The 15,824-nt window shown below is 38.9% G+C and overlaps 1 protein-coding gene across 1 annotated transcript in view; it reads left to right on the top strand.

Moving 5' to 3' along the window:
* Positions 1–336: 336 nt before the first annotated feature.
* gsk3bb (glycogen synthase kinase 3 beta-b) overlaps positions 337–15,824 on the top strand; it is a 29,490-nt gene continuing 14,002 nt past the window's right edge. The window contains exons 1-3 of the mRNA XM_084402214.1: positions 337–445; positions 8,567–8,760; positions 8,964–9,047. Coding sequence (XP_084258340.1) covers positions 358–445; positions 8,567–8,760; positions 8,964–9,047 — 366 coding nt within the window. The 5' untranslated portion in view covers positions 337–357. The remainder of the gene's footprint in view (positions 446–8,566; positions 8,761–8,963; positions 9,048–15,824) is intronic.

Here is a 15,824-nt window from a genome sequence, read left to right as displayed (position 1 = left end):
CGAGATAACAGTTCTGCGATCTGGATATGCCGATATATGAACTGAGATAGGCTGAATGTGTGTTCAAGACAATGTGATTTTGGCTTTCCATAGACATTTTCCTGTGACTTTATCATCGGCAACTCTAAGACGGGGACTAATTTGTAACATTTGTTTTGTGCAGTGTTTTAAACGGCGTATTAAAGAACGGATATCTTCATCTCTCTGACCACCTCTGAATTCATTGCATTAGAAGAGCTACACTGGAGTTGTCCTTCATTTGCGCAAACAGAAGCTTTTTTTGGGGGTGATCCAGACATTTACTCTTGTGTTAGGAGCCTATAAGGATCGTGGTTAAAGAGTAAGGGGATCTTGGAGATGTCAGGCCGGCCTAGGACCACCTCATTTGCGGAGAGCTGCAAGCCAGTGTCGCAGCCTTCAGCCTTTGGTAACATGAAAGTCAGCAGTAAGTATTATCATCTCCTCTGTATCTCATATCATGATCTTTCTCAGCCAAACACCAATAGAAACACAAGAAATGCTCAATTGGTGATGTGTATGATATACAGTTTGTGAGCATCTGCCATGTAATCTATCCCCTAATGTAGTGCTGCCTGGATCTCAAGGGATGGGTCAGGTCCTGTCTCTTATTATCAGATCTACTCAATGGAAATACATTTGCTGCATTGTGCATTAAGGAAGCACCCTGCTTGGGCATCATTGCACAGCTCAGTAGTTTTATAGCCGGGAGATTGCAGTGCCCAGACCTTTTTTTTTCAGCATAGACAATGACTGTTTACTTGCACAAGAATTTCGAGATATTAATCATAATTTTGTCATATACACATCATGTCAGCACTGATTCAGGGTTATTATAGTTGTTGTGATACTGTTGTGTTTTATACTGGGCCGGGTTTGGTTGGCACAATTACATGACACATATGTAATCCTATTCTGAAATTAATCTGAATGTTCCTGTGACCACATAGATCTGTCATTTGAGGGCTGTCATTAGCTGGATTGATTCATTGTTTTAACATGGACGATGAGCTCATGGCTTGTTTTAGTGCCCTGAGATCCTTGAATAGGTATTGATTTATAAGACCGTGAATGTCTTGAGGCATAGCTTACTACTATATAGCTTGATATCTCACTTACTTTCTAACTGGATGAGGTTTGCATAGCTGCACGAGCTGTACAAATGTCCATTTTCACTCTTTGAACTCGTGCCCCCGTGGTTTGATTGACAGGCCTGTCTCCTGAGCCTCAGCCCAGCTGGATCACTCATTTCCTGCACTAATGATGTGTATCTCACCACTGTGCTTCTCAGAAAAGGAGGATCAGAGAGATGTGTGTGACTCACCTCTGACTCTATCCCTTTTCCAAATGTCTCCACAGCCTATCTACAGTTGTGTCACAATAGGGGAGGACACGTGGACTGACACTTTGTCCAGCACTTAACACATCCCTGTCAGTGTAATGGTGCTCAGCTATAATGGAAACTCAGTGCAGCTTGTATTTTTCTTAACACATTATGCACACTTTAAAAAAAGCACTTTAGTGGCTTCAATGGATCCATAAATAACCTTTAACACCCATGGAACATTTTCATTCCACTAAAGGTTCTTTATAGTGGAAAAAAGTTCTTTAGATTATTAAAATGTTCTTCACGTCAAGAAAAAAAAAGGTTATTTTAAGAACTGTTCACTGGTTTTTTGGGAACCAAACCCAGTTCTTCTATGGCATTGCTGTGAAAATTTTTTTTTTAGAAACTTTTCATTTTAAAGTGCTCCTATTAAGCTTTTCAAATATTACCTTTTATGCAGAGTGTAATATAGCTATTTGTGAATGTAAAAGGTCTGCAAAGTTTTAAAGATCAAAGTGTGCAACATAAAGTTGGTGTCTCCTAAAAGAAATTATCGATTCTGATCAGAGGGTCAGAAATTCTGACCCTCTGAAACGAGTCATCAGCAGTTCTTCCTGTTAGATACCTACGTAACATTGTAACAATTTGCATAATGCCATCTATGGTCTTCATTGGCTGCCCGCGAACAACGTCTACAGTACTTTGCCCCGCCCTTAAACTCTGTAGTTGCTGCTGAGGCCTGTAAGAGTTCGGTTGAAATTGTCGACATGATGCGAATCCACTTTGCATGCACTTCAAAAGCATGAGGACTCGGGCTGGAATTGATACGGTAAAACTGATGCCATCGTTACTGTTCTTATCACTGTGTATGAAGCGCTGAGGAAGCCTCTGGAGCTGAAATTCAGATATGGTAATAGGCGTTTTATTTCCAACACGTGCTGTAAGCGATAGACCAATCACAACAGACTGGATCATCTGACCAATCAGAGCAGAGAAGATCAATCACAACAGACTGGGCCATCTGACCAATCACAACAGACTAGTCCGTCTGACCAATCAGAGCAGAGTAGACCAGTCACAACAGATCCGTCCATCTGACCAATCACAACAGACTAGTCCGTCTGACCAATCAGAGCAGAGTAAACCAATCACAACAGACTGGGCCATCTGACCAATCACAACAGACTAGTCCATCTGACCAATCAGAGCAGAGAAGATCAATCACAACATACTGGGCCATCTGACCAATCACAACAGACTAGTCCGTCTGACCAATCAGAGCAGAGAAGATCAATCACAACAGACTTGTCTGTCTGACCAATCAGAGCAGAGTAGACCAGTCACAACAGACCCATCCATCTGACCAATCAGAGAAGAGTAGACCAATCACAACATACTGGGCCATCTGACCAAGCAGAGCAGAGTACACCAATCACAACAGACCCGTCCATCTGACCAATCACAACAGACTAGCCTGTCTGACCAATCAGAGCAGAGTAGACCAATCACAACATACTGGGCCATCTGACCAATCACAACAGACTAGTCCGTCTGACCAATCAGAGCAGAGTAGACCAATCACAACAGAATGGGCCACCTGACCAATCAGAGCAGAGTAGACCAATCACAACAGACTGGGCCATCTGACCAATCAGAGCAGAGTAGACCAATCACAACAGACTGGGCCATCTGACCAATCAGAGCAGAGTAGGCTGTGAAAGGGTAGGTTTAAAAGACCGGATCTTTGGACGATCCATTTTCAGACTCTTTGAGAAATTAGGTGATGCTGCAATGAACATTATGAGAAAGTTAAAGTGTGTTTTGACCTTGGATGTATGAAAACCTATTATAATAGGAAAGCTCCAAAACAAAGTTTGATTGTATTTTTGATCAAATTAATTCAACATTGCTTTAGCATAATAAACTTTAATAACATTATTTATTTATTTTTTACTAACTACAAACTTTTGAACTTTAGTGTATATATTTATAAATGTCCGTAAATTGGCTTAAATATAATTTAATATAATTAATTAAAATCATTTAAATTGAAATAATAAAAAAGCCATATAATGAAATAGTCATCATTTTGTGTATACAAAATACCATTTATTTTTTGCTTTTGATATTTGGGGTGTTGCATTTTGAATATTGTGCATGTATGTGAGAGTATGTACCGGTGGTGCTTGGCATTGATCTAATCAGCTGACAGCAAATGACTCGCAGCGTCAGCTTTACCAGCTGACTCATCCTGCTGCCATTAGCAACGCCCAGGCCTGAGGCAGCATGCCTTCCTCCACAGGGTGTGTCCTAAAGAGGGGCTACACCTGACCATGTGACATTCTCATTACTGTCATGCGGCAAATAGTCTGTCTAGACATGCATGTCAGAGAACAGCAGCAGGCCATTCATTATAGCCGTGAAATTGCATTTCATAGCTCATATTAAAGAAAATACTGTGAACCTGTCAAAGCAAATTAGGCCTTTAATCCTATTTAGAGCTATTATAGACCATCTTAGGATAGATGTCTATTTAACGTGTATGAAAACGAGCCTGTGGGGGACGGAAGTCTGTCCATTGAGGCAATTGTACTGGTGTTGATCATTAATATATTGTTAACATTAAAATATGTAGGCCTACTTTAAAAGTGGACAAAAAAATTATAGATTGACATATTGGTATCAGATATTGAATAATTAATTGTGCAATGAATTGTTTTAGTTTTTAGTATTATTTTTAATTTAGTAATGGAAAATGATAGAATTTTTAATATTAGCCATTTACCAGTATTTATTGGCCATGACATAAATAAAAATAAATATAGGCTTATCGGTATCAGCCAGGATTTTAATATATCAGCGCATCCCTAAGCACAAGCCATTGAATGCGTTCAACAAATGTGCCTGTTTTTATGTTTATTAAGTTACTTATGACGGCCAACCTGATGTTCATTATAATATAAACAAAACTAAGAAGTAAAGGTTGATGTGTAAAACTGCCGTGTTTAAATTCTGCAGAGCTGATCATTAGATATTCATAATCAGTTCATGTTTATTCATGATCACTTCATTTTCATCTGTTCTTATCACTGCGGATGGTGAGGGATAATCATTTTGTATGTGAGATAATGTGGTTAATGCTCTAGCCGTAATGATGAAAGCTACGTCTCTTAGACGGGAGAGGATTAAGCTAAGCTGTGTCTTATATTAAATGCCTCGGTTTATCTGAATTGCTAAATGACTAGTCAGTTGCTGAGCTGGATGGTGTCAGAGGAGCAGGACGGGAAGATGATCTGGGTAAAGTAATGGGCCGTGACTCAATTAAAATTCCATGCTGCGTAAGTTTGGGAGCCCAGATCTTTACTAGCTCATCGTGCGAGCGTGTGTTCACGCCCACGCCCTCTGACTCATCACATTTCCCCGTGCTGAACGTGCGCTCGGTCTGCACTTTACTCCACGGCTCACCTGACCTGCCAAACACACGCATATGATTGTGGTATTTCGCTTAAATTGGCTCAGATCACTGGCAAACATGCAGCAGATTTGTTTCCTGTTCACTGCAACAATGCAGATTTTCTCACACAGCACATCTGCCAAACTCCAAAAAGCACCTTAAAACTAGCCCGTCTAACTAGTGTACTATATTTCAAGTGTCCTGGAGCTGTATGTTAGCTTTGCGTGAGGAACAGACTGAAATTGAAGTCATTATTACCTGAGCATGAACAAATAATTATAATTTTTTTTGGCTGATTCATTAAAAAAACAAAATGGTTTGTTCACAAATCTGTTCAATGATTCGTTCACAGTGGTTCATTTCAGATCTATTCAGCAGTGTTGGGGAAAGTTACTTTTAAAGGTAATGCGTTACAATATTGCGTTACTCCCTAAAAAGTAACTTGCTGTGTTACTTAGTTACTTTTTATGTAAAGTAATGCGTTGGGTTACTTTTGTGTCACATTTTCAAACCTGGGCTGGGCTTGCTCGTTTGTTTTTTAATAACAAAAAAATATATTTTTTTGGCAAATTAAAGGCCCTTTCACATAAAAAGTGAAATGAATGCACTGTAAAATGTAATTAGTTGACCTTACTTAAAAAAAGTATGCAAACTCGTTGCCTCTTAAGATCTTAAGATTAGTGAGTTAGAAAAGCTTGTTTATTTTAAGTGTGCAGTACTAAATCAAGTAGTACCACTAGCACGTTTTTTTTATGTTCATGTAACTTAATATCCATGCTTAGTGTTAACTTAATTTTTTCATTTTGTGTGGATTGCTTGATATAAATTTAACCCCACTTAGAATTACTAAATACCTACAACTTAACACTTTTAGTTCTGATCACTATTTTTTCAAGTTCACTTAACCAATTTCTTAGTTAGGTTTACTTTATTAATTATTAAGCAGAATATTTAGAATTTCTTAAGTTTCCATTATACAAAAAAACAAAAAAAATGTTTTGTTTTATTTAGTTTTTAGACACATTGACATCAATAATCAGCCTGTGAATCTCAACAATGGTGACAATTATAAAGCATGTTGCAGTGCAATCTGGGTGCAACCAATCAAAACTCATTCATGGCTCCCATCATGCATTGCTGCATGAATAAATAATGAGCTTATGATCAGAGGTGATCTGTTTGTCACCATTGCTGAGATTCATACGCTAATTCTTGATGTCTGTGTGTGCCTACATAAAAATAAAAAATAAAAGTTTTTTTTAATTATTTATTTGATTGGATTTCATTGAAATGCCTAAAAATAATATGCTGTACCAGGACAGTGCTGCTATAATTAATAATGTAAACCTAACTCAGAAATTGGGCTCTATATGAGTTCGGTGAATCAGGTCAAATGATTGTGAAATTACAATTATGTTAAAACACAACCAACACCATCAGATCACCTTTTCTATTTGTTCATCTGGCTGTTATAACTCAGGTACAGCAGCCAAACAAAATCTACAATTAATGATATAAGGGTCAAGAGCCCAACTAAAACAAACACTGATCACCACAATGGTGACTTAAAATTAAGTTTTTCTCCTTCAGCCAATAGTAGCTATTCAAGGGCGGGTCTTGGCGTGGCCATATATCGCCGTCTAGCGTAGAGAGGACTGATCTGCACATGCCCACAGGTCATAAACTTACTTTTTCTAAATGAATCCAGCTCAAGTAGACTGAGCTGGTAAGGTTTTTCAACCTCAAAGTACAAGTAACTTACTAAAAGCGAGTGTTAATAGCAGGTTGAAAAAAAAATTATTAAGGCCAATTTACTATTTTTAATTAAATACCATGTTTGCATTTACAGTGTAAGCCACATGCTGAAACAAATGCAAATTAACCAAAAATGTAATGTTTAACTAAAGTCATTTTTGCTTATTGGTATGGTTGAATTGGACCAGCAAAGACACTGTTTAATAAAGTGAGAATAAATACATAAAGTATATTTGTATTATTTTACATATTTGCATGATTGCATAATACAGTATTCTAAGTTTGCATTTCACTGTTTTTATTCATTTTAAGGAATACTGAATCTGTTTTTGTGTTGGTGAGATGAGTAAATGCATGTTCACATGTAGTCTAGAACTACAATAGCATCATGTTCACACAGCGCACACAACAACTCTGCACTTACTCACGATTTCTCTCAAATTGGGGCTCATGGGAAACCAAGGAACTTGTGGTACTTATTTGAGAAAGTAACTTGGATGTTTTGCTGTAAACTTAATAGGAATGCTTTAAGGCTCAGATATACTTAAAGCAAAATTAAAGAACGGACTCATGTGACGTCATTTCAAGCAAAATCAGGCCGAAACCAATTTCATCTGGAGTTTGTTTTGGGAGTTCGAAACAGCTTGCCAAAGCAAACTTTCCGGAAAAGTTCGCTCCGGCTGCTAAACACCTTAACACCTGCTAATTATTTCTTCTATTTTGAAAGAGTATTTTTGTAACACCCATGCATTCTTGACCTAGAAGATCTGCAGTGAATCATGATACTGTCTATGCTTTGAAACCTGTTAGGAAAACCTTGTACTTTCCTTCTGTAGGGAGTGTGTTTATCAGAAACTGAAGAACGGATTCAAAATTGCTTCTCTTACCATACGTTTTCCAGAAATTAGTCTGCTCTAAACTCAAACACAGCATAAATGTGATTGTCTCACCTTTCAGAAACATAAACTTTGTTTGTTTGGTCATAAAATGAATCATTCTCATGCATAATTAAAATGTTTGTTAATGTAATCATATTATGATGCTTTGCAAATGTACACTACCATTCAAAATTTTTAATTTTTTTAATAAATTAGTACTTTTATTAATCAAGGATGCATTAAATGGATCAAACGTAACAGTAAGCACATTTATAATGTTGCGAAATATTTATATTTCAAATAAATGCTGTTATTAACAGTTATTTTAAATTATAATAATATTTCTTACAACATTTTGATCAAATAAGTGCAGTCTTGGTGAGCATAAGAGACTTCTTTCAAAAACATTAAAAAATCGTACCAACCCCAAACTTTTGAACGGTATTGTAGCTAATGAGAATGTGATTGGTTTATGTAAAATGTCTTGACTTTATGGTGATAAAAAGTGAAAGAAGGTCACTGATGTTATTTCCTAGTGGACATTTAGTTTGCATGACCTCAGCTTTGGCCTGGACTAGATCACTTTCTAAACAATGATCTGGCTTTAGTTTCCAATTAAAATTCTCATTGTGCTAATTAAAGATCCCATTTGCTTGCTATAGAAAGTAATTATCCATAATTAAAACTCATGAAACTTTATTTAGTCAGTTTTCCATTACTGGACTGCAGACGCTCACACCAAGAAACCAGACCTTTGCTACATTGGAAGGTCATTTAAAAAAGGTTTTGTAATCGAGATAAAAATACTCTTGTTAGAAATGGAAATTCACAGAGAAGAAAAAGGTGAGTTTCAAAATATCTTTCTACTGTATAATTGAGGACACTTCCCCATTTTATGCTCATATTCCTCATTTTCATGTTCTCAAGCACTTGCTCAGGGGTGTGAAAACATGGTGAGGTGTGAAGCGGATGTGTTTAAGTCGAAAATGAGCTCAGGTGTATTTTGACACGCGCAGGAACACACATTAATGAGGATATTAACACCTAGAGCTCATGTGACTGTGTTAAACAGACCAGTGAGTTACAAAGGAATATTCATGGTACTTTGTACTTTCTCTCTCTCTCTCTCCTTAGGAGATAAAGATGGCAGTAAAGTCACAACGGTGGCCGCGACCCCTGGTCAGGGTCCCGACAGACCTCAGGAGGTCAGCTACACGGACACAAAGGTCATCGGGAACGGCTCGTTTGGGGTCGTATATCAAGCGAAGCTTTGCGACACCGGTGAGCTGGTGGCCATAAAGAAGGTGCTGCAGGATAAAAGGTTTAAGGTATGAATGTGTTGGTTGTGTGTCTCAGATTTTCTAAGAAAGGCATGCTGATGAGCCCAAGTGCGTCAGATTTGTGAGGCCAAAATATGTTTAACGTTTACCCTTGTGGTGATATGGGTGACATTTGCTTACCATTTAGCCTTATATTGATGTCAGTTCTCATGACTCTTCTTTTTTGTCTGTCTATACTTTTTTTTAATCAGAATCGTGAGTTACAGATCATGAGGAAGTTGGATCACTGTAACATCGTACGTCTACGGTACTTCTTCTACTCCAGCGGAGACAAAGTGAGTGCCACTTTTCTTTTCTTCCCTCCATTTTTCTAAGCACCATCAAGTGCCCTATACCACAAACATGCTGGCCCCAGTAGTTTCCCAGCAAATGCTCTGGGTCATGGGATATGTATTCCTATGGTGCAAACCTAAGTGAATAGCAGTCTGATACCTGACTTTATAATGAGGGACTGCAGCAGAGCCCCACTGGGTTGGCTCTTGCACACTTAAATACACTCTGGACACCAGCAAACTCACACTCTCTTACCTAGAGTTTGTACTCTGTTGCTAATAATGACTTTTAAAAAAAAAGTAAGTAAACATGGATGGTTGACAGAGGACGTGTCTGAAGCTTGGTGCTGATGGGACCGTCGTAGTGACAAGAGCCAATCACATTACTTCCAGCTTGGACCACAACACAACACAAAAGTATAAAAAATCTAATTTTCATTAATGTAATGTCATATATAATGACATTTATAAAGTATGTGTATATCTTGTCGATATTAATGTAATATCATAGTTATATATATTATGACATTTGTTAAGTGTTTTTTGTATCATGGTAATATGGTGGTAATTTATTTGTAATAAAATGTCACATTTTATACACATATTTTTATGTGTATATTTTTATAAATATACATTTTTAATTGCTTAACCCTGCAAATAAATGCATTATGCTTACCAATAATGTATTTATTTGATCAAAAATACAGTAAAAACAGTCATATTGTGAAATGTTATGACTGGTTTCCATTTTTTATATATTTTAAAACTTAAATGTAATTTATTCCTGTGATGCTAAAGCTGAATTTTCAGCATCATTACTCCAGTCTTCAGTGTCACATGATCCCTCAGAAATCATTCTAATATGCCATTTTATTTCTTTATTCAACATATAAAGAAATATTTGTAAATATTTTTTTCTTTCTTTTTTTTGGGGGGGGGGGGGGGACTTTTTTGTTTGTTTGATGAGATTCTCCACTATGTTATGAACAAATTGAATGCAATGTCCCTCTCATGGTGCGACGCACATATACAAAACGTTGTCATTCATCTTCAAATCATATTATGAATAGAACTATAAATAATATGCACAATCTTACAGTATATTTAGCAGAAGACACTTGCTATGCCAGCAGGGTGGTGTTTTTGTTGAGATTTACAGCACTTGCTGCTCAGGCTCTGCAGTGTTGACCTGTGTATGGGATTTCTGGGTAATCCTGCGATAGCCTGGGGGCAAAACCTGTCACAGGCTAGTGGCCAATGAAAGCTCAGTAGGAAACTTTTGATTGATGGAAAGATAAACTGTTAAACCAGCCCTATTTTTACTGTATGACAAGTTCTGGCTCCTGTGCAGCCAACCAAAGGAACATTGTGTGTGTGTGTGTGTGTGTGTGTGTGTGTGTGTGTGTGTGTGTGTGTGTGTGTGTGTGTGTCGAAGAGAGTTCACAGAGTTCAGCCTTCCCTTTTAATGTATAATCTATACACAGATCACACAAATAGGATCAGAGTCTTGTCAAGATCGTATAACGAGAATACTATTGCATTACATACCTGAGAGTACGTTTTTACAGAGTAAATTTATACAAGCTGCAGACATCCAAAATCAACCTCTTCTTTTTTCTTTCCTTTTCCGAGAAAGAAGATCAAGGTACCACACAATGTAACCTAACCCTAACCACGTTCATATATGCATAGTTTATGTCAGAGGTCGTCCACTTCAGTCAGGAGGGCCACATTCATATATAAATATAGATTGCAGCCTCATGCATTGCTTGCGGTTTGGGAAATGATTGTGGTTGTGAAACATGAGGATTTTACTGAGTAAAGAGAGTCCTTTTCATCCGCGTACACTTTTGTTTTCCTTCACATTTTAGATTGAGTGAATTCAATTGAAGTGTCACATCAGTCAGAAAAGCAATCAAGGGCCTTTCCGTGACTAAAGCAGTGTTTAACAGTATATATGTCTTTTCTCTCTGCTGGCCTTCGCCAGAAGTTTAGATTTTCACTTGCTCTTTTAAAGGCGCTCTGTGTCATTTTTTTGACTGTACTAAAGCATAAAAATACCTTATGTTTGCAGAGATGTAGGAAACATGCTAAGTTCAAATACTTGTTTCTCTGAAAAAAAAAAATGCTGCAACAGTTATTCTGCTTTGAAATGTGTGTTCTGTGTCGAGAATGTCTGTTGTTTGTTTTGGTCTGTGTGATTTTGGTCCAGTTTACCAATAGTATTTCGAGACCGAGGGTTGCCAGTTGGCAGAAAACAGCAATGTAAGCCTGCAAACGAACTGGGCCGAAATTCTACCCGACCTAAAGCCCTGGCAATAAAAACTTTGCAAACATATGCGTTAGCTGATCAACTAATACTTTAAAGCTCAAAGTATACTTCAGTCGTACGCACACCTCGTCCGCGTGCAGCCCAATTTTTGTGACTCTCTGTCTCGCACACGCAAGCCTTTCAAATGCTCCGTCCCAGTTCAGAGGCTGCATCCTTCAATGGCTGAATTCGAAGGCCAATTGCCTCACTGCTGCTCGATGAAGGCTGTCCCAATTCGAAGGCTCCTCCAAATGCGTCCTTCGTTTCCCGTGAAATGAAGGATACAACAGATGGATCCTTCACGGCCTTGCCTACCCCAGAATTCATTGCGCGCCAGTGACGATAGGATATTTTTTACGTTTAAAATTACACTTTTATACGTAAACTTAACTTAAACGTATTGGTATAAGGTTTTAACTCAAATATCTAATGATACAAATGTAAAAAATATGGTTCAAATGTTGACTTATATCTTAATAAGATGGAATTCTATCTCAGTGTAGTTTATACATTTTATACAGGAATGGACCGTGGTAAACATGTTTAGACAGTTTGTGAACACTGTTTAATATAACTTTCTGCCACTCGTCAACGGCAGCTGCCACACTTCCTAGGCGGCAAGAACAGTCCTCCGTAAGCTAGGCCGTCCCATTTAACAACGCTCGTTCCGACTATCATGACCTTCGTAGGTGTTTCCTTTAAAGTCTGCGTCCTTTGAATGATGCAGCCTCTGAATTGGGAAGCAGCTTTGGCCGTGACCGTAGAAAGATGCGTTTGTTTTCAACTGCTCAAGCCACTCGCAGATGCACTGTTGTACGCGCACCTTTCACGCGGTCACAAAAATTGTGCAGCACGTGGACAGGCTGTGGGGACGTCCACGGACCCTCCTGATGGCAAAAATTACGTCACACGGACAGTGCGCGGGCCGTCGTGGAACGAAGATGGCTAAAGTAAACGTCGGTGTCGACGGTTGATGGATGCCGTGTCTGAAGCTTGGTGATGACGTGACGGTCATAGTGACAACAGCCAATCACAACAGCTTGGACCGCAACTCAACACAAAAAAGCTGGCTAGCGATTGGCTAGCATCTACGCTAGGGTATTTGCAGAAAGGCAATCTGATTAGCTGATGCCGTAACAGTGGATTCACATGGGGCGTTGGCGTTACCACTTCTCATTTACTTTGAATGGGTGATGTGTTGCCGAACTGAATCGTGGGTTCTGGTGCATCGCATCACTGGTGTTGCTTGTGGCAGAAGTTGAAAAATGTTCAACTTTTCAAGCAGGCATCAGCCAATCAGATCACCTTTATGCAAATACCCTAGCGTGTTGCAGTCCAAGCTGGAAGTAATATGATTGGCTGTTCCAGAGAATGTCTAATAAGGCGAGAAGTTTCACTCTCAGTACACTTCCGGCTTCTGAAATCGGTTGCAGTTCCACTTTGATTCCATATGAGGGCGCTCACAGGACGAGTGCAGACTGAATGGAGGTCTATGGAGCTATACCCCTCAAAATCCACTTTTCTCAGGATATAATTTATAATATTATTGTATTTGAAAGGAGATACAAAGAAATTACACATTGCTGGGTGTTAGATTTTTTAGAGTCACTTATTTTAAACTGTCAATGACGTCATACACATCGTACGACCAGAGATACTGCTTTACGGCAATCCTTCAGTCACTTTGGTGCTTTCGCGCTCTGCACTTTCTTTTCTCTCGAGGCATCGACAACACAGCTGACACAGGTAAATACACGTGCTAGAAGAGTTTTTGTTTTGTTTGTTTCTGGTCCCGCTTCGGATGCCACAATGCCATCAAGCGGTATCTCTGGTCGTAATCAGTCCTTCACTGACCAATCAGCGTTCATTAGCAGAATGCTAGTGTGGGCAACAACAACTCAACCTGTAAGAAATCGAAAGGACATAAGTACTCGTTCATTCAACTTTAAGAGTTCTTTCGACCTATAACCCATGTTGAACTTGCAAAACCTACTATCGAATCTGAGATTTCTCAATGGCAATCGGGTGAAAGAGACAAATTTAGCCGTCTAGCCCCATAGACTCCCATTCATTCTGCACTCATGGGCGATCGCCCCCAGTGGAACTCTGGTGGAACTACAACCAAAATTCGGTACAATAGGACTTAATAGGGAGTGGGAAGGCTCTCCGTAGACGGGCTCTGGCTGTTCTCACTATTGACGGTCACGTCAGCACCAAGCTTCAGACTCGCCCTCCATCCCGACACCGTGTGAATGCAGTGAAAGGCTCGTCGCTTTCCATTGTCAATTACACTCGTTTCTTTTGCGTACCCGCAATCTGGCAACCCCACATGAGCATCAAGTCTGAGGAGAAGAGGCGGGGAAACGACTCTGTCCAATATTTTGAATTTGGACTGCAGTACCCAGTTCAACCGCTAGCTATCAATATAACCTTCAACAATCTTTTAACTGCCTCATTAATATAATAAACTTATTTTTGGCAACATATTTTTATATATATATATATTATTTGTATAAAAATACACTACAGTATTTAAAAGTTTTGGGTCGATAAGATTTTTTTTTTTAGATATATTGTGAAATATTATTACAATCTAAAATAACACTTTTCTATTTGAAGTCAATTTAAAATGTAATTCATGAACTTGTGAACTGAACTTTCAGCATCATTACAAGCCTTGTTTATCCCCCCGTAAACGCGTTCAGTTCACAAAATATCATCCTCCTAACCTTAAGATGCACGTACACACCGATGCACATATGAGAGGCCGTTGGGTATTTGGTTACTCTTGAGTTATTCTCGCACACAACGGCAGGGCTTATTTTTTGTAACAAAGACAGAAAGGAAGACATCATCTTTCTCTATGTGTGAGGGGTGCTTTGAGAGGCGTAAAAGAAAAGAAACGGTAGCCTACAGAAAGTAGGATGCTGTAAGTGAATGGCCAGTCATGATGGATTAAAGTGTCACTATATGGCCTGAAACACATTTTACACCAGTGTTCTAATTCAGGACACAAATAGTGCCGTGAAACAATCAAGTCTGGTCATATTTTCTTGTACCATGTGTTTATGGTTTGAGGATATGGCCATTTTGCTAGTAACAGATACATTTGCACAAAATGCTCTAGTTTGCATGGTCGGATGGTAGATAATTTTTTTTGTTGCAATTAAAGACCGTTTAAATTAATACTTTTGTCCAGCGAGGGTGCATTACCTTGATCAAAAGTGACTGTGAAATAGTGAATAGTTCTACTTCAAATAAATGTTCATTTGAACCTTATATTCATCAACGAATCCTGGAAAAAATGTATCACTATTTCCGCAAAACGTAAAGCGGCACAACTGCTACATTGATAATAATAAGTTTTGTGGTGAATCTTACTGGTTAAGAATCACTACTCTACAAATATTGCTGCAATTTGAAGGAAATTCTAATGCCCTCTTGAGTACTGAGATTTGTTTCCACCACGGCAAGGCATACATTAACGTGTTGATTTAGCATTCATGTCTGCATTTGTAGACGTGCACAGTTATGTATGTTTATGGCCTGTGAAGCTGGTATCTTTGCCCGTCTCATTGACAGACAGGGAGAGCAGGGTTGTTCTCACTGGTTTAACCCTCCATTCCAGCATGGTGACATAGTGTCTGACCGTTGCGACTTTGCCCCGACGGCTCCCCTGGTGTCACAGAAACAGGATCAGTTCAGTTATGTAACTCTGTCCAGACAGAACGCTCACCCATTGACATACCTCTTTACTCTCTTGGCAATGGTGCGGTTGAATCAAAGTTCATGGATATTGACTATCACACCAGCTTATAGTCAAGAACAGCAGTGCAACCTAAACTCAGTAGTGTGCAACTAATATGTGCAGTGAGTCTGCAACCGGCTATTGCATTCCACAATGCATTTCACCTGTCTTGACTTTCCAAGCGCTAACTATGTCTTGATTTAATACTTGATTGGACTAGGGATGTGGCCGAAGCCTGAAAGGCAGGGAAAATTAATAACGTATTCTACGGAGGCCCTAAAGGGACATGGTCAGGCTTGCTGCGGTAGTCGTTACATCACATTAGATTTCAGTTATAACATGAAGATAGTAAGGAGAGATGACTGACAGGACGATGGCGGAGGATTTGGTGCACAACAGATCCTGAGCATCATTGACATTGATGTCTTATCTTGTAAAATGTGTGGTCACTACCGCTGCTATACACAGAGTACATGAGATTGCGAATTAGAAAGTGAAAGTAACAAGCGAGCGTGCATTCAAAAGTGATTTAAATACCCCGCATATTGTTTGCGGCTTCATGATGCCCGCAAATTATTTACAATATAATTACCCAACTATAAAATTGCGAGAGAAGGCAAAAGCATTGAAATGTATCTTTTCTCATGTCCCTTTAGGGGCTCCGTAGAATCTTTTTTTCGAACATAGTTCAGTCAGTCAATCAATCAATCTTAATGGGGGT

Source organism: Rutilus rutilus (genome assembly GCF_951802725.1).
Source record: "Rutilus rutilus genome assembly, chromosome: 2".
Taxonomy (NCBI): Eukaryota; Metazoa; Chordata; class Actinopteri; order Cypriniformes; family Leuciscidae; genus Rutilus; species Rutilus rutilus.
The sequence above is the reverse complement of the archived record's forward strand: the minus strand, read 5'-3'. Positions and strand labels throughout refer to the sequence as shown.